This window comes from Jaculus jaculus, chromosome 8 (assembly GCF_020740685.1).
Source record: "Jaculus jaculus isolate mJacJac1 chromosome 8, mJacJac1.mat.Y.cur, whole genome shotgun sequence".
In the NCBI taxonomy this organism is placed as follows: domain Eukaryota; kingdom Metazoa; phylum Chordata; class Mammalia; order Rodentia; family Dipodidae; genus Jaculus; species Jaculus jaculus.
The window spans coordinates 118,168,783-118,186,351 of NC_059109.1; the positions used below are offsets into that span (position 1 = coordinate 118,168,783).

The 17,569-nt window shown below is 52.8% G+C and overlaps 1 protein-coding gene across 1 annotated transcript in view; it reads right to left on the bottom strand.

Annotated features, from left to right (window-relative positions):
* Tgm2 (transglutaminase 2) overlaps positions 1–15,235 on the bottom strand; it is a 37,950-nt gene extending 22,715 nt beyond the window's left edge. Inside the window, exons 1-3 of the mRNA XM_004666682.2 lie at positions 15,144–15,235; positions 10,669–10,848; positions 3,697–3,939 (exon numbers count right to left, since the gene is read on the bottom strand). Coding sequence (XP_004666739.1) covers positions 3,697–3,939; positions 10,669–10,848; positions 15,144–15,153 — 433 coding nt within the window. The 5' untranslated portion in view covers positions 15,154–15,235. The remainder of the gene's footprint in view (positions 1–3,696; positions 3,940–10,668; positions 10,849–15,143) is intronic.
* Between the last annotated feature and the right edge of the window lie 2,334 nt (positions 15,236–17,569).

A 17,569-nucleotide genomic window follows, 5' to 3' on the forward strand; every position in this document is an offset into this window, starting at 1 on the left:
CCCCAGAACCCATATAAGCCAGATGCACATGGTGGTGCACATGTCTGGAGTTCATTTGCACTGGCTAGAGGCCCTGATGTGTACATTTTCTCTCTCTCTAATAAATAAATTAATTTAACTAAATTTTTTTTAAAAAAAAAAATTAGGGCTGGAGAGATGGCTTAGTGGTTAAAGTGCTTGTCTGCAAAGCCTAAGGACCCACATTTGACTCTCCAGATCCCACCTTAGCCAGATGCACAAACGTGAGGCAAGCACAAGGTCACGCGTGGCCACTAGGTGGCGCAAGTGTCTGGAATTCGATTGAGTGGCTGAGGCCCTGGTATGCCAATTCTCTCTCTCTCTATCTCTCTCTCATATATTAAAAAAAAAAAAAGCTAAAGAAAGAAAGTAAAAGATGGTCATGGATCCTGAACGGAATGGCAGGCACCAGGCCCTAGGCCTGCTGGACCAGCTGGAGAAGGTCAGATAAGCCCCTGTCCTGGACAGCTGCCACAAGGTGGGACCCAGGCCATGGAGCCAGTGCAGGCCCAATGCCCCTGCACTCCACTGAGGAAGACCAGAGAAAGCAGGCATTCTGGGCACACTGCTGTGGGGCTCTCAAAGCTGGCAGTGCTAAGCTCTACGTCCTGAGCAATTGGCAGTCACGGGGAGAGAGAATGAACAAGAAAGTGAAACGCAAAGTTCCCATTTCACAGTGAGTGGCCACCTCATACAGCTTTGGGATCAGGCTCTGACATCCCAGCTCTGGACCCCATCTGATAAAGGTGGGCACACTGATGTTGGGCGTGGTCAGTGTGCCCATCTTTGATCCCAGCACTGGGGAGGCAGAGGTAGGAGGATCACTGTTCAAGGCAAGCCTGAGGCCACATAGTGGATTCCAGGACAGCCTGGGCTAGATCAAGACCCTATCTCAAAACTAAAAATAAAAATAAAAAGGTGGGCACACTGGGGGCACAAAGCCTCGTCCATACTGGTACTATCTTGTGACCTTAGAATCGGAGAAAAAAGGCTGTCCTGTTTCTAGGCAGATCCCGCCTTTTCTCTACCCCACAGTCACCACCCCCTCCAGTCCCACTTCCTGCCTCCTCCAGGTTCCCACCCTAGGATGTGGGTCATTTTAGTCACAGCGCTGCTTGGCTAGGCACCACACCAACCCACAGAGCGAAGCAAGACCTAACAGGCGAGACATCCGCCGGCGATGCATTCCCTGCCCTGAACTCTAAAACCCTGTGGTTTGCCAGGGCTCCTGTTCCACCCAGACAAGCAGCAGCAGGTCCCAAGCAAAGCCATACTGTCTCAAGCAATCATGGAACTGAGCAAGAATGCTCATTGTGACAGCTCATGGGCGACTGGGGATACCCTCAGGGCCATCGGTGGGACCCTGGACAGATGCACTGTCCATCTGAGTAAGGTACAAGATACTCGGGGCCTTAGTAAACATGGAGATCTGTGCAGAGAGCACTCAGTCTGGAACCCAAGGAAAATGGCAGCGGAAACCAAATTGCAGCTAATGTGCACTGTAGGATCTTTCCTTGGTTTTGGTACTGGGGATCAAATCCAGGCAGGGCTACAAGTGTGCTAGGGAAGCAGTCTATCTCTTTTTACCATTTATTTGGAGACTCGCTAAGTTGCCCAGGCTGGCCTTGACCTCATGATCCTCTAGCTTTAGTGGCTGGGATTACAAGCATATGGGCCACCACATCTGCTGGCCCCTCACATTTGGCAGGGCAGTCCATGTACAAAGGGTATTCTTATCTCTGGCTGTTCTAATTAGAATTAAATGCCAAACTATGGGGCTGGAGAGATGGCTTAGCAGTTAAGGCACATGCCTGTGAAGCCTAAGGACCCAGGTTCGATTCTCCAGGTCCCACGTAAGCCAGATGCACATGGTGGCACAGGCATCTGGAGTTTGTTTGCAGTGGCTAGAGGCCCTGGCGTGCCCATTCTCTCTCTCTCTCTCCCTCTGTCTCTAATAAATAAATAAATAAAATCTTAAAAAAAAAAGCCAAACTATGCAAAAGACAAAATAAGGGGTTAGAGAGATGGCTTAGTGGCAAAGGCACTTGCCTGTGAAGCCTAAGGACCCAGGTTCGATTCCCTAGATCCCATATAAGCCAGATGCATATGGTGGAGCATGCTTCTGGAGTTCATATGAAGTGGCTAGAGGCTCTACAGCACCCATTCATTCTCTCTCTCTAATAAATAAATAATTTTTTTTTTTTTTTTGGTTTTTCGAGGTAGGGTCTCACTCTGGTCCAGGCTGACCTGGAATTAACTCTGTCATCTCAGAGTGGCCTTGAACTCATGGCAATCCTCCTACCTCTGCCTCCCGAGTGCTGGGATTAAAGATGTGCATCACCACGCCCGGCTAAATAAAATATTTTTTTAAAAGATAAAATCAAATGCTTCCTGATCAAGTATATCATAAAATGCCCCCAAAGACAGAAGAAAAACGCAGTGGCTTAGAGAGAGGCAGGGTGGGCAGAAAGGTGCCTCATCATGAGGAGACCAGACACCCGGGCCAGGCACAAAGGACGCAGTGTTCCCAGAATGGAGCAGCCTGCAGGTTCCCTCCTGCCACACTGCTCCAGGGCAGGAAGGCAGGCAGCAGACGGGCAGAAGAGTGAGATAAGGATGTAAGGTGGGGAAGGGGACTCCCTCCTCTCTCCCCGCCCCCGCCTCCTATCTGCTACTCAAGCCAGCCTGGGCTCTTCCAAGCTCTCCTCACTCACGTCCTAGTCTGCGCATCAATTTTCTCTTAATGAGGTGCTCTGAGAGCCACTTAACCTCTCTGAGCCTCAGTTTCCTGTCTGGGCGGTGAGAGCGCTGTGTGAAAGGAGGCCAGACTTTGGACCTCTACTGCTGTGTTTCCCTCGGTTTCTCTTCCCCTAAGCAGCCTGGGTGAGTCCAGACAGGGCCTCCTGGATGGAATGATCAGCTGTGTAGTGCCTGGCCCCAGCCATCTGCTGGGCACCCTCTCCCTGACCTGAATTTCTTAAATTTGTTGGTTTATTTTAATGTATTTATTTGAGAGTGACAGACAGAGAGAGAAAGAGGCAGAGAGAAAGAGAGAGAGAGAATGGGCGTGCCAGGGCCTCCAGCCACTACATACAAACTCCAGACTGCATCTGGCTAACGTGGGTCCTGGGGAATGGAGCCTCGAACCATGTCCTTAGGCTTCACAGGCAAGCGCTTAACTGCTAAGCCATCTCTCCAGCCCCTGACCTGAATTTATGAATCACCATGCTGCCCTGCTCTGGGGCTCCCAAGGTTCTTGGGCTAAAAACTTAATCACCAAGGCAACAGTGTGTGGAGGAAGGCCCTTCTGGGAGGTGATGAACAGACTCATGTTGTTATCACTGGGACAAGCTGGTGACAGAGGTGACTTTGGCCCCTCCTTCTCTCCCATCACAAGATGCCTTTGGCCATATTGTATGCAACAAGAAGGCCCTCACCAGATATGACCCTCTGTCTTGGTCTTGGTAGTCCCCCACTCTCCAGCACTGGGGGCCCAGTTTTATAAATCACTTCCTCTGTGGAATTCGTCCGTGATAGTAGCAAAGCGGACTCAGACACAGGTTCACAGTGCCGTGGGACCTCAGGCATGATGGACATCCTTCAGCACTGGGAAAGCCATCTGGCTTCCCCGAGCTTATCTACTCATGGAGACACCAAAAGGATTGAGTCCTGGCTCACCTGGGCACCAGGCATTGAAGAGTAGGGTGAAGTGGCCCAGCACAAAGCTAGAGCCCTGGTAGCCAGTGGAGGCCTCGAGGCTGAGGCGGTACAGGCCAACGGGGGCACTGGCTGGCGTGGAGAGCTGCAATGAGAGCACGTTGTCCTGCTGGTCCAACACGGAGGCTGTCCAGGCACCCTCTTCCATGGCGTCAGACAGCGGGAATCGGGCTTTGGTCCCTGCCTCTTCGCTGGGGGCTGGACCTGTAGAAAGAGAAGGACAGTGATGGACCAGGTGTTGGCAAGGCACCATCCAAGCTCCTAAGTCATTGGGTCAAAGCCTGATTTCACTCCAAGCCATTGCAAAAAAAAAAAAAAGAAAGAAAGAAAGAAAGAAAAGAAAAGAAAATGGGCTAAGGAGATGGCTTATTAGTTAAGGCAAAACCTAAGGACCCAGGTTCGATTCTCCAGGACCCATGTAAACCAGATACACAAGGTGGCACATGCGTCTGGAGTTTCTTTGCAGTGGCTGGAGGCCCTGGCGTGCCCATTCTCTCTCCCTCTCTCTCAAATAAATGAAGAAAAAATTTAAAAAAATCTACAAAGAGGCCCATCTCCCAACCTTCCATTTCCTCATTGGTGAAGTGGGCCTTGCAGGGTGGCGGTATAGAAACACCAAAGAACACAGGAGCAGAGCCAGTCCACAACCAGAGAGTGTCTCCAGGAGAGGGGACAGCCCAGCCTGGGGCAGAGTCTTAGTTGCCTTCTTCAGCCCAGCGGTGACCTTGAACGAGTGCAGTCTCTGTACCCGCTCAGCCCGCCCATCTGCAGCGTGAGCTGGAATCAGGCAAGACGCTCCAAGAGTCCTTAGTCCTGGCCGAATCCTTCCCTGTCATGTCCCCCCTCCCACCCCGCCACCCTTCAACTGCACCATACAGTCTTCATGGAAGGGACTCGGTTCTCTGAGCCCTGGCTGGAGTTGGGGGAGAGTGTTGATCACCCTGGGACCCCGCTAACTACAGTCCCTAACCCCTACTGGAAGCTCTTGGGGACTGATCATTAGCACCCTTCATTTCCCTACAGTCTAGCACACTCATAGAGGTCTGTGCACTTCCTGCTCTCTGTCTGTCTCTCTCTCTCTCTCTGTCCCTCTCTCTCAATCTCTCTCTGGGTCCCAGGTGACAGGGGACAAAGTGAAGCCCAGCGAGGAAGGCTCCTGAGACACCCTGTGTGGAGTTCGGGTCCTGGTAACTCATTCTCACAGACACTCACTGCTCCCATCTGGGGTCACTGAACAAAGGGCCACTTTCCAGGTGAAGGGGCTGATGGCCCACGCAGGCAGACCTGAGTCACAGGAGGGTGGGACTGGTCACTTGGGTCTTGGGCGGGGACAGAAGAAACAGCTCTCTCTGGCTGGCTGGACAGCTGCCCAGGCTGGTTTATTTTTACTCTTCCATCCCCTCCCTGATGCTCCGCCACCCGCTGCCGACAGGACTGGAGCTTGCTCACCCAGGGGCTCCCGCCCAGCCTCTACCCTCCAGCCAGTGCCATCACACCCGGGCCCAAATATAACCATGAGCTAACAGGCATAGCATAGGGCTTGGGAGCCCTGTCTGGGTGCCAGGAGCTAACTGGAAGCCTCCAGACACTCTCTGACTTCCAGAGTTGACATTTGGAGAGAAGCCAGCTAGCCCTGGGGCCCAAGAACGGCCTGAGTCCAGTTCTCTGCCTCTATCTCTGAGTGCTGGGGTGATGCAGGCCAAGTCCCCAAGCCTCTCTGACCCAAAGTCTATTCATCAAAGAAGAAAATGGGCTTGGACCATATGTCTGGAAAGGTATAATTCCAAGTTTGAAATTGGCTTGTAACCTGGGACAAGTCACTTAGCTTCTCCGCACCACGGCTCTTCCATCTCTGAAGTTGGGGTCAAATGCGGCATCTCCTCCTAATGGTGCTGGGAAGCTTAATGCAGAGAAGGCCTGTCGAGGGTGGCTAAACACTGGTTGGTATGGCCTGTTATTATCACCATGGACTGCTGGCACTGCCAGGGGGTTCCGTGAGAGTTCATAGAAAGCGTTTAGTGCAGCAACTGACACAGGATCTATACAAGATCAGGTTTACCCACAGTCCGTCATGGATGGAGCGGGGGCCTTGAGGACCCACCCCCTCCCTAAGGTCCGATTGGTAGTTAGTTAATGGTTGCTGAGGAAGAGGGAGACTTTTTAAAAAAATATTTTATATTTATTTATTTATTTGACAGAGGAAAGGGGGAAGAGAGAGAGAGAGAGAGAATGGGCATGCCAGGGCTTCCAACCACTGCAAACGGACTCCTGATGCTTGCGCCCCTTTGTGCATCTGGCTGACATGGGTCCTGGGGAATCAAACCTGGGTCCTTTGGCTTTGCAGGCAAATACCTTAACCACTAAGCAATCCCTCCAGCCGGAGGGAGACATTGTTATCAGTGGTACAGCCCCTGGTAAGTTGCATGTGCTCTGGTAAGTAATCTCTTACCCATGTTCATGTAATGCACCCCACTCTAACTAAAAGCAGTGGGAGGAACACACACTTGGGGGGGATTGCATCACAGTAGAAGGGGGCAGTAGTTGGGAAGAAAGAAGAAGCTCATGGGAGGGGGACAAGAAAAGGTAATGGGGAGTGAATATGATTGAAATGTATCATATGTATGTATCAATATACCAAAAAAAGTCCAGGCTGGAGAGATGGCTCAGTGGTTGAGGCACTTGCCTGCAAAGACTAAGGACCCATGTTCAATTCCCCAGTACCCATGTAAGCCAGATGCACAAGGTGCCACATGTGTCTGGAGTTCATTTGCAATGGATAGAGGTCCTGGCATGCCCATTCTCTTTCTCTCTCTCTCTCTCTCTCTCTCTCTCTCTCTCTCTCAAATAAATAAGTACATTAAAAAGTATTTAAGGGCTGCAGAGATGGCTTAGCAGTTAAGGCACGTGCCTGCAAAGCCTAAGGATCCAGGTTTGATTTTCCAGGTCCCACATTAGCCAGATGCACATTGTGGCACATGCATTTGGAGTTCGTTTGCAGTGGCTAGAGGTCCTGTGTGCCCATCCGCTCCCTCTCTTCCTCTGTCCCTCTGTATCTAATAAATAAGTAAATAAATAATCATTAAAAAATTGTTAAAAATAAAAAGTAGCCATGCATGGTGGTATACACCTTTAATCCCAACACTGAAGAGGCTGAGGTAGGAAGATTACTATGCATTCTAGGCCAGCCTGGGTTACAGAGCAAGCTTCAGGTGAGCCTGGGCTAGAGTAAGACCAACAAATACAAAAGGGCTGGAAAGATTGCTCAGCGGTTAAGGCACTTGCCTGCAAAGCCAATTCCCCAGGACCCATGTAAGTCAGATGCACAAGGTGGTGCACGTGTCTAGAGTTCATTTGCAGTGGCTGGAGGCCCTGGGCATGCCCATTCTGTGTCTCTCTCTTTCCCTCTCTTTTTCAAATAAATAAATATTTTAAAACACATAAATAAATGAATAGTTTGAATAGGGACAATAGATCTGAATTCTCAGACCAAACAGCAGGCATTGAGGGCGAGGATCGATGACAGGTTATTCAATGAAATAACTTCATGGATGTGGAAACTGAGGCTGAGGGAGTAAGCCAGGGGTGGCCACAGGTCACAGTTATACCTGAGATGCCAACAAAATCATAAATGACACCCTTCCTTTCTCAGAAATGGCCCTGACTGGGTTATCTGGTTACCCTGGTAACAGGCCTGGGCTGGGCCCCACAGCCAGGGCTTCTGTGGACACACCACCTCCACAGCAGGTCAGCCTCTCTGTCCAGGGGCAGTCAGGCATGTGCGCATGCATGCGCGCACACACACACACACGCACACACCTTTCTTCCAAGAGGGGGCAGGGGGAGGACATGATCTCCCCACTGGTCCCGTCATCACTCATGGGAATCTGCCTTTCCTTGGCTCTGCTTCTACAATGTGTGAGGCCTGGGGTGCCATGGTAACGACTCTGGGTCCAAATGACCCTAGAGAGTCAAGGGGCCCTGGTGTTGCCCAGACACAAGAGCAGACTGGGCTGGGGTGGGTGAAGCTTCCAGACTAACACCTTCAATTAGCCTCACAACGGTTCCTTTTACCCCTTTGGGTTGGCCTTACCCATGCCCCCACCCTCCCTGGGTGGGGAATGAGTTTCGTTCTCAACAAGGGGTGTTTGTCCACTGAGGAGCCCCGCCAGGTTCCAGACTGCCTCAAGAAAGTACACAGCCAGGGTTGAGTCTCAGATCCTTTCATGGATAGCATGACCCCTTTCTCTGGGCCTCAGTTTCCCTTCAGTAATAGGACAGGATGATCACAAGCTGAAAGTTCCAATATGGGGCACCCCCAAGCTGAGTGTTGACTCAAGCCTGGACTGGAGATGGAAGCCCAGCTTCCTGGTATTGTCCCTCAGGCCTCCCACCCACTGGGAGGGTCTTGGCTGGTGGACAAGACTGCTCAGAGGTGGAAGTGACCAGGACAGGCTGGCCCTGGCCTGAGATAAACTGATTCAGAATGGGGAATAGAGATTAGCCACAGGGGTGGGAAGGTCAGTGCCCCTCCTAGCTCTGAACTTGGTACACCAAGTATCTACACTAAATTGTCCACAGAGTGGAGAAGGAGAGAGAAGAAAGGCGATGTGTTAAGAAGAATAAGGTAGGGGTCTGGGGGATTAGTTCAGTCAGCAAAGAGTCTGCCTCACAGCCATGAGGACCAGAGTTCGATCCCCAGTATCCAAGTAAGTGCCAGGTATGGTGGTGTGTGCTTGCAATCCCAGCACCAGGGAGTCAGGGAACCTGGGGCTAGCTGGTCAGCCAGTCTAGACTAATTGATGAGCTTACGCCAGTGAGAGACCCTGTTTCAAAAGGAAATAAGGGCTGCAGAGAGATGGCTCAGTGGATAAAATGCGAGCATCTTAGCTGGGGTCCCCGGAACCTGTGGAACCGGCTGGGGGCTGTAGCTGTTGTCTGTAACCCGGCACACTTTTAAGGTGAGATGCGAGACAGAAACAGGAGGAGCTCCTGGGAGCTTGAGGCCAGCTAACCTGGTGAACATGGCGGTGAACAAGGGGAGACCTGGCTCACACAATGAGGAATTGAGGACCAACACCCAAGGTTGTCCTCCACACACACGGTGAGTACATGGGACACCCTAAGGACACACACATGCGCCCCCCCACCGCATTACGTTACATATACATATACATAGAAGCAAAAAATTTAAAAAGGCTGGATAGGTGGCTCAGGGGTTAAGGCGCTTGCCTGCAAACCTAAGGACCCCAGTTTGATTCCTCAGTACCCACATAAAGGCAGATGCATGAGGAGGCACATGTGTCTGGAGTTCATTCCTTACAGTGGCTAGAGGTCCTGGCATGCCCATTCTCATTCTCTCTCTCTCTCTTTACCTCTACTTCTTTCTTAAATAAATAAATAATTTTTGTTGTTGTTGTTTTTTCAAGGTAGGGTTTCACTCTAGCCCAGCCTGACCTGAAATTCACTATGTAGTCTCAGGATGGCCTCAAACTCACAATGATCCTCCTACCTCAGCCTCCCAAGAGCTGGGATTAAAGCTGTGCGCCATCACACTGGGCTAATTTTTTTTTTTTTTTTTTAAGAAAAAGAGATGAATGCCAACCCTGACTTCACCTGGCACTCACATCACCTGAAAGGGGCTGGCTGAGCTCTGGCCAGCAGTGGAGGTGGGCAGTAAATATGCCTGCCAGGGGGTCAGTGACAAAGCATCCCCACTCACCACTGGGTCAGGCTTGGAAGCCTGCTGTGTCCCTTTGTGCCGCGTGATGTACTGGGGAGTGACTTGATCATCTGCAAAATGGAGGTGCTTTATACATCCAAGATGAGAGGTTCAGGATGGGCATAGGGACCATAGGCACTCCACAGAGTGACTGGTCACTGCTTCCAGCATAGCCCTGAGAAGTCACAGGGTACCCCGACTTAGCACTGGGAAGAGGGGGAAGCTGCCTGGGGCCCCTGGGCAGTTAGAAGGGGCTGGTGTGGGGTGCCCCTGGGTATAGCTTTGCCAGCAGGAAGGAGGGTGGGGATAGGGGACAGGGGATATCCTGGCAGCCTGTGGGCCCAGTGATAAGCTTATCACACGGCCTCCAGGTAGGAAGTGCCTCAGGCAGCTTGGCTCCTCCTGGAACCCCTGTCTGCTGCTCTCTCAACCCCTAAAGACCAAAGGAAGAGCTTAGCCTTTCACACCCTTGAGCCACAGTCCCAGCCTGGTGGCCTCTCACTGACCCCAAGGGAGTGGTTCCCACCAGAAGCCAGACCAATTGATTTGACAGTCAAGGCCCCTTTCCTACGAATGGTAAACACAAGAGATTGGGTACTGAGTGGCTGGGGGTAAACTGGCTGGGGCCCAACGTCCTTTACCTATGCCCGAAGTCCCCGGATGGAGACAAGCAACAGCCACCAATCTCTACAGGGCAATTCCACAGGCCAGGCCCTGCTCGCTTAACCCTCCAGTGCGAATGGGTGTTAGGTGACGGAAATCAGGCTCAGAGAGGCTCGGTGACTTGCCCAATGTCACACAGCAGGTAGGGAGCCCAGCCAGCTGGACTCTCTCCCACCACACAAAGCTGATTTGGGTCCAGTCCCAGAGGCCCGGTGGGGTTGTGCGGATTCCAGGAAGCCATGTTGAGAAGAGTTAGGAAAGTTGCTTTGGGGTGGGAAAGAGAACGCAGCATCTTGCTGGACCTTGGAGGCAGAAAGCTGCCCCTCTGTGGCCTGAGCCACCCAGGAGCACAAACCTGTGTCTCAGGTGGTCTGGGGACACAGTTCCCACTCCATTTTCAGGGTCTCAGTTTCTCTTCTGTGAAATGGGGCTATGCCATCTGGGTGTGAACTCATCAGAGTGTGTCCGTCAGGAAACGGGGGGACGGGAGACACGAAGCCCAGAACAAGGCAAGCTGGGGGCGGAGACAGAGGCAGGTCGCAGGTACTCACCTGTCACAGCACCAAAGGTGAGGCTGTCCATGCTGGCCTCGTAGCCGCGGCCCTCGAAATGCAGCGTCAGCCGAAAGGGCTGGCCCCGCCGCAGCACCAGCCTCTCCCGGCACAGGTCGGCCGTGTGGTGGTCTCGGCCATTGGCTTCCAGCTCCAAGTCACACCTTTCTAAGATCAGCTCTGCAGAGATGGAGGTAGGGGACAAGCGTGAACCACAGTGGCACTTCTCAGGATTTTGGTCCCCAGTGACACGCCGTCTTACCCGGGTGTGGGGACCCACACACTCCAAATCTCTGGCTCCACCGAGATGATCCTCTAACCCCTATAAAGCTCAGGCCTGACCCTTCAAGACCTCAGTCCCCTAAGATCACATGGAGCTGGCCAGAGCCAGATCTCTCTTTTTCTTTTAATCACGGGGTGGTGACCACAATGGAAGAAGGTTGAACATAACCCCAGCTGTGTGACCTTCTCGAAATGAAGTTTTCTGGGCCTTGGTGTCCTCATCTGTGCCCAGGTGGGACACAGCAGGGTCCACGAGGAGCATGAAGTAAATCCGTGTGTCTGTAGCATAGCCTGGCACCACTGCCCACGCACCCCCCCCACACACACACAGGGGCACACCTGCCACAGATCAGGGACATGGGAGTTACCAGATCCAACTCTCTCTTTGGTGTGTGTGGTATATGTGATCTGTGCATGAGTGTGTGCAGATGTGCGTGCCCTGAGGACCATGTCAAGTGTCTGCCTCTGTCCTGGGAATTCACTATGCAGTCTCAGGGTGGCCTCGAACTCACAGTGATCCTCCTACCTCTGTCTCCCAAGTGCTGGGATTAAAGGCATATGCTACCACACCCAGCTTCCTTGGTTTTTTTCAGTTAGACTGGTTAAGGAGCCCAGCTATGCTCCTGTCTCTGATCCCCTCAGTACTGCAAGATTACAGGCATGTAACAAGTTATAGGCATGTGCAGCCATGCCCAGCTTCTTATATGGGTGCTAGAGATGGAACTCAGGGCCTCATGCTTGTGAAGCTGGTGTGTCACCCACTGAGCATCTCTCTGGTCCCCCTTTTCTTCTTTTCTTTTTCAGAGTCTCAGTACATAGCTCAGGCTGGCCCTGAACTTTCCATCCTCCTGCCTCAGATGACATGCCTGTATTAGCACACCTGGCTTTCAACATACAAGACTGAGGATTTGGCTAACCATAGAACCAGACACAGACAACAAAATTCAGACTCTGGAAGATCAGAGACAATGATAACAAATAATTTCAAGGAAAAAAATTAAAAGGGGGCTGGGGAAAAAGGGGGTCTGGGGAGATGACTCAGTGGTTAAAGGCACTTGCTTGTAAAGCCTGATGGCCCAGGGTTCAATGCTCCCAGTACCCCCAAAGACACAAAAAGTGGTACACGCTTCTGGAGTTCATTTTCAGCCACAAGAGGCCCTGGCGTGTCTCCTTCCCTCCTTCCATTCCTTCCTCCATTCCTCTCTTCTTCTTCTTCTTCTCTCTCTCTCTCTCTCAAATAACTAAATATAAAAAATATTTTACAAAAGAAAGAAATTAAAATGAAGGTTATAGACTGGGAGTGTGGCTCAGTGGGTAGAACTCTGCCTGGCATGCACAAGGTCATGGGTTCAATGCACAACACCCATAAACCAGGTGGGGTGGTACATGCCTGCAATCCCAGAGCTCGGGAGGTACGGACAGAATGTTCAGAAGTTCAAGATCACCCTTGGCTACATAGCAAGTTCAAAGCCAGCCTGAACTACACAAGACTCCGTCTCAAAACAACAACAAACAAGCAAACAAACAAAAAGCTTGAAGGAAACCCCTCTACAAAGAAACCAGGACAAGTTTTGTGATGTGTGGATCTTAATTTTGTGGTATGATTTAAGAGCATTTAATCCATGCACCAGACAGGTAGAATTGAAACAGTGATGGAATAAAGGTGACATCGGGGACCTTCGCTGACTTGTCTGTGTCTACAGAGGAAAGTCCTTCCCTTCAAAGACTCATTCTGAAATTCACAGCTGACTTGATGTGACGGTGGGGTTTCCTTACAGGTAGCAGCAGAGGGGCCAGAGGAGGCCTGGGCTGGATACCGGGAACACACGGGTTGGTTAAGCTAGTCTCTCGTCTGGTGTATGCACCCAATATTTGCCATCATAACAACTCTCTCAAGGCAGAAGCTTTGGAGGCTGGGGAGATGGCTTAGCGGTTAAAGGTGCTTGCTTGCAAAGCCTGATGACCCAAGTTTGATCTTTTCCATCACCCTTGTAAAGCCTAAGAGCCAGATGCAAACTGGTGCATGTGTCTGTAATCCCAATGGGTCTACCACAATGGGAGGCAGAACCTGGAGAATCCCAAACTCTGGGGGCTGTTAGACTGGCATTTGCTAGTAGTGGCAAGAGACTCTGTCTCAACGAAGGTGGAAACAGAGTACAGAAACCTTGAGATTGTCCTCTGTCCAACATGCACACCTTCTTGGCATGTGTGTGTCCATGCGCACAAACATACATACACACACGTACAAATAAATATATATGTTTTAAGTTTAAAAGGAGAAGCTTTGGAGCTTTCTAGACCTAGATTTTTTAAAAAATATTTTATTTGTTTATTAGAGAGAGAGAAGGAATGGGCACACCAGGGCCCCTAGCCTCTGCAAACAAATTCCAGATACATGCACCACCTTATGCATCTGGCTTATGTGGGTCCTGGGGAATCAAACCTGGGTCCTCTGGTTTTGCAGGCGAGTGCCTTAACCGCTAAGCCATCTCTCCAGCCCAAGATTTTTACTCTGCTCTGCTGCTGTGTGATCCTGGATGAATGCCCCTCCTTCTCTGAAGCCTCAAAGGGGTGTGGTGAGACAAGGAGAGGACTCCCGCCCCCCAGGACAGAAGCATGCAGTGCAAGGTGACAGGTGAGAAGGGATCTGAACACAGGCATGCTCAGGTTCAAGATTGGGAAGTCCTTTGGGTGAGAGAACGGGACCAGCCATCTCAGAGTTGTGGGGCCAGAGAAGAGCACCCAGCCCTGGTTTTCTGCCTCCTGCCGTGGAATATCCCTAAAACAAGGGCAAAGTGTCCAGGGACCACCAAGAAGTTCTCTGAGGACCACCTTGGCTGAAACTTATGACCCACTAACATAGTCACTGGCACCATACCCACTTGACAGAAAGGATGTAATGTGACCCTAGCCCCATGGCAAGTGGCCTTCCAAAGTAGGGTCTTGCTCTAGCCCAGGCTGATGTGGAATTTACTATGTAGTCTCAGGCTGGCCTCAAACTCACAGTGATCCTCCTACCTCTGCCTCCCGAGTGCTGGGACTAAAGGTGTGCGCCACCACGCCCGGCTTTGCTTTGGTTTTGAATCAAACCTGCAGGACTCTGGAGGCTGCCCATAAGGGTCTCAGTGAAACAGGGACGCCAACACCAGAGTCATCTGATCAGGACAGCCCCCAGCGGGGTCCAAGGCAAAGCCTCCTGCTCACCTCCGGGGCAAGAAAATGCTGGCACTAAAAACTTCGCTCACCATCGTGTCCCCAGTAATTTTAGGGTGGCCAGTCCCTCGTCTGAGGTCACTGAGCGCTATCTCCACCCACTGTTTGAAGAGGTTCTAGCTCCAGGGGTACAATGGCTGGGACCCAGGGCTATAGGCTACAGAGGAGTTGTAGGAATGGGACCAGAGTCTTCTGGGTCACTGGGGTTCTGCTGGAAGGAGCCGTGTAGACAGAGGCCTGGGAGCCGTGCAGGCAGACACTGGCCCCAGCTAGGCTCGGTCCAGTAGCCCAGGGAGTTGGTCAGAGACATCCTCCATCGTAGCTCCTTTCCCCCAGGAACCACAAGACCCCAGCCTCTGTATGTGTGTGTGTTGGGGGTGGGGGGGGGGATATGAATGTGTATGGAAGGCAGGTAGGAAATGAATGAGGCCTCTCTCTACGTCTCGCAGCCCTTCGGGGTGCACTAAGGGCATTACCATTACAAGCTGTGGCTTTGGGAGAGGACACAGCCTCAACAGGTGGCCAAGGGCCGGGCTTGCAGAATGTTGGTGCATATAGGAGCCTCAGAGAACGAACCTGCCTGATCTCAGCGGGCACCTCTCCCCACATAGGAGGCTAGCTAGAACTCTCTCTCTTCCCCTGGGGCCAAGAATCCTGCCAGTTGCCTTGCAAACCCCAGAGAGGCCAAGGAGACGGCGAGGAAAGGCCAGCCACTCTGTGGGCTTCATGCCACCGGGCACGCGGCAGGAGCCCAGCTCTCCCTGACCAGAGGATAAGTGAGTGGACTTTACCCTCCCAAAGTGCCTGCGAGCTACAATCCCATCTTACCCAAGGACGGGGCTAATGGTTAGGTCCTGGGGAAACTGAGGCCCAATAACTCTGTATAGTCCACTTGCCGCTATCCGCTGGGGACTTGGGGACTGACCCTGGCCTGCTCCAAGAAGGAAAACCAGAGGCAGGCGCCTGGCCCGGTCACTCACCCTCGGCCATGGTCAGGCTGACGGCGACGACGGCTTCAGATCCTCAAGCGCGGACCACCACCGGCGCGGGCGCTGCGGGGCCCCGGGAGCGGCGCGAACTTATAGCCCGCGGCGGGGCGGGCCGGGGCCGGGCCGGGGCGGGGCGGGGCGGGCGACGCCACCCCGAGCCCACGCGCTGACCGGCAGAGGGAGCCGCCGGCGGACGGCCCCGGGGTGCCCCCTGGCGGAAGGCAGGGCGCAGGACAGGCAGCCCAGGCCCGTGAGCCTGGGGCATCAGGCGACCTTGGTCACAGATACCTGGACACCACACCCACAGACACTCAGCTCGGACACATGGACTGTCAGCCAACGCCTGGACACAGACATGGGCTGGCAAGTCAGAGATAGAGCCAAGAGCGTGCGCGGGGTTTACACACACACACACACACACACACACACACACACACACACACACACACCGAGGTTCCCACTAAGCCATGCAGAGCCGACATTACACAAATGAGCAGGTGTCTGCATGTGTGGGTTCACAGACTCATAGCAGACGTGGCTCAGGTACAAGGCAGGCACACCCCCACACAGGACTTTCTCTGACACACCCAGTCTGTCCTGTCTCCCCAGAACTCCTCTTGCTCACCCTAACTAATCCATAACCTTCCTACCCACCTAGCTGTTCCTCCCTAACCTCCCTGCCTCGGCCTCCCTCCTTTCTGGCCACTGTGGACCAGAAAGAAAGCCAGGCTTCTGGGGACCCTTTGCACAGGACCCCCTGGGGTAGATGTCTACTGGGTGACAGCCCCAGTGTCTCTTTACTACTGTGAGGGGGTACACCTGCCTGTGGGCTCCTCCCCTATCAGCCACTTCTCTGGAATTTTTTTTCTTCAGATTTTCCAGGTAGGAATTCACTGTAGCCCAGGCTGACCTCTAGAATTCACTATGTGGTCTCAGGCTGCCCTCGAACTCACAGAGATCCTCCTACCTCTGCGTCCCGAGTGCTGGGATTAAAGGCATGCGCCACCATGCCTTGCCCTTCTGGAACATTTTACATGACTGGTAGGTTTGGACTGCAAGGGAAGCCAAGGCTGTATTCGGGAGTACCCCAGAGCACAGGAGACAACCCTGCGAGTGAGTCTCTGGTGGAAGTCGTCTCTGTTTGGACGACCGCACCCACAGACACTTGGAGGACGAAGCAGCAAGGTCCCCTCCTGGGGGATCCCAGGGCCGATGGCCGTCATGATGGAAACTGCTCTCTGCTGGCGAGGAAGGCTCAGAGGGCAGTCAGTGAGTGACCAGCAGTCAAGAGTCTCAAGTTGGGCTGGAGAGATGGCTTAGTGGTTAAGGCATTTGCCTGCAAAGCCAAAGGACCCAGGTTCAATTCCCCAGGACCCACGTAAGCCAGATGCACAAGGTGGCACATGCATTTGGAGTTCGTTTGCAGTGGCTGCAAGGCCGGGCATGCCCTTTCTCTCTCTCTCTCTCTGCTTCTAACCCCCCCCCCCGTCTCTCTTTCTCTCTCAAATAAATAAATGAAAAATAAAATATTTTAAAAAAGAGTCTCAAGCTCCCAGGTCGCTCCTGCCAGCCTTGTCGCCTCTTGTGCACAGGGGGTAAGACTGACCTTCTCATGGCCCCTAGTGGGACACAGCCAAAATGGCCAACTCCTGAGATCTGTGAGGGACGGGGGCCTCGTCAGGAACACTGAGCTCCTGTCTCTCCGTGAGTGTCAGCCCTTCCCGAGTGGAAGGAGGGCGCTTCCTCTCCTCCCTCACCTTTTCCTCTCCAGCGGGACAGGACATGCCCCATATGCCCAGTGCTGGGCACCCAGAAGACAGAAATCCTGGGAAGGCGTCCACTCTCCCACTCCCCCTGCCCTGTGGCCTGGCCCCAGGACCAGCCCCGTCACAGCTGATGTACAGGGAGGGCACTTTTGCCACCATAGTGTCAGACATCTCCTGCAGGACTGAGCCCAGTCCCCCCCCCACACACACACAAACAAATTGTATGGCTCGAGCACCAGCTAACTGGTGCGCCTCAGTTCCCTGCTGTAAAACAGGGGTGTACATCATGTCTGGCATGCAGGGGTCATGCTTAGGAAAGAACCTGGGCGGTGACCAGCAAATAGCCAGCCCACAGCGTTCCTGTACAGAGGGTTCCCATCAGTCACTCCTGCATGCAGGACTCAGCCTGAAATCACAGCTTCATCGTCATTGTCCCCACCTGGTGGGCAGCCCCTCCCCCCCCCCCACCGCCCACTCTGCCGCTTTCTGACCAACTAAGACACCAGAGAAGGGACCCTTGGCTCAGGACTGGCTTCCGAGCAGATGGCAAGCAGAGGAGCAAGCCGGGCCTGACACCCGGATCCCAGTGTCGGTGATTGGGTCCTTTGCCCCCCTCTGGCCTGTTTCCCCATCTGTTCAAAAGGTCTGGGA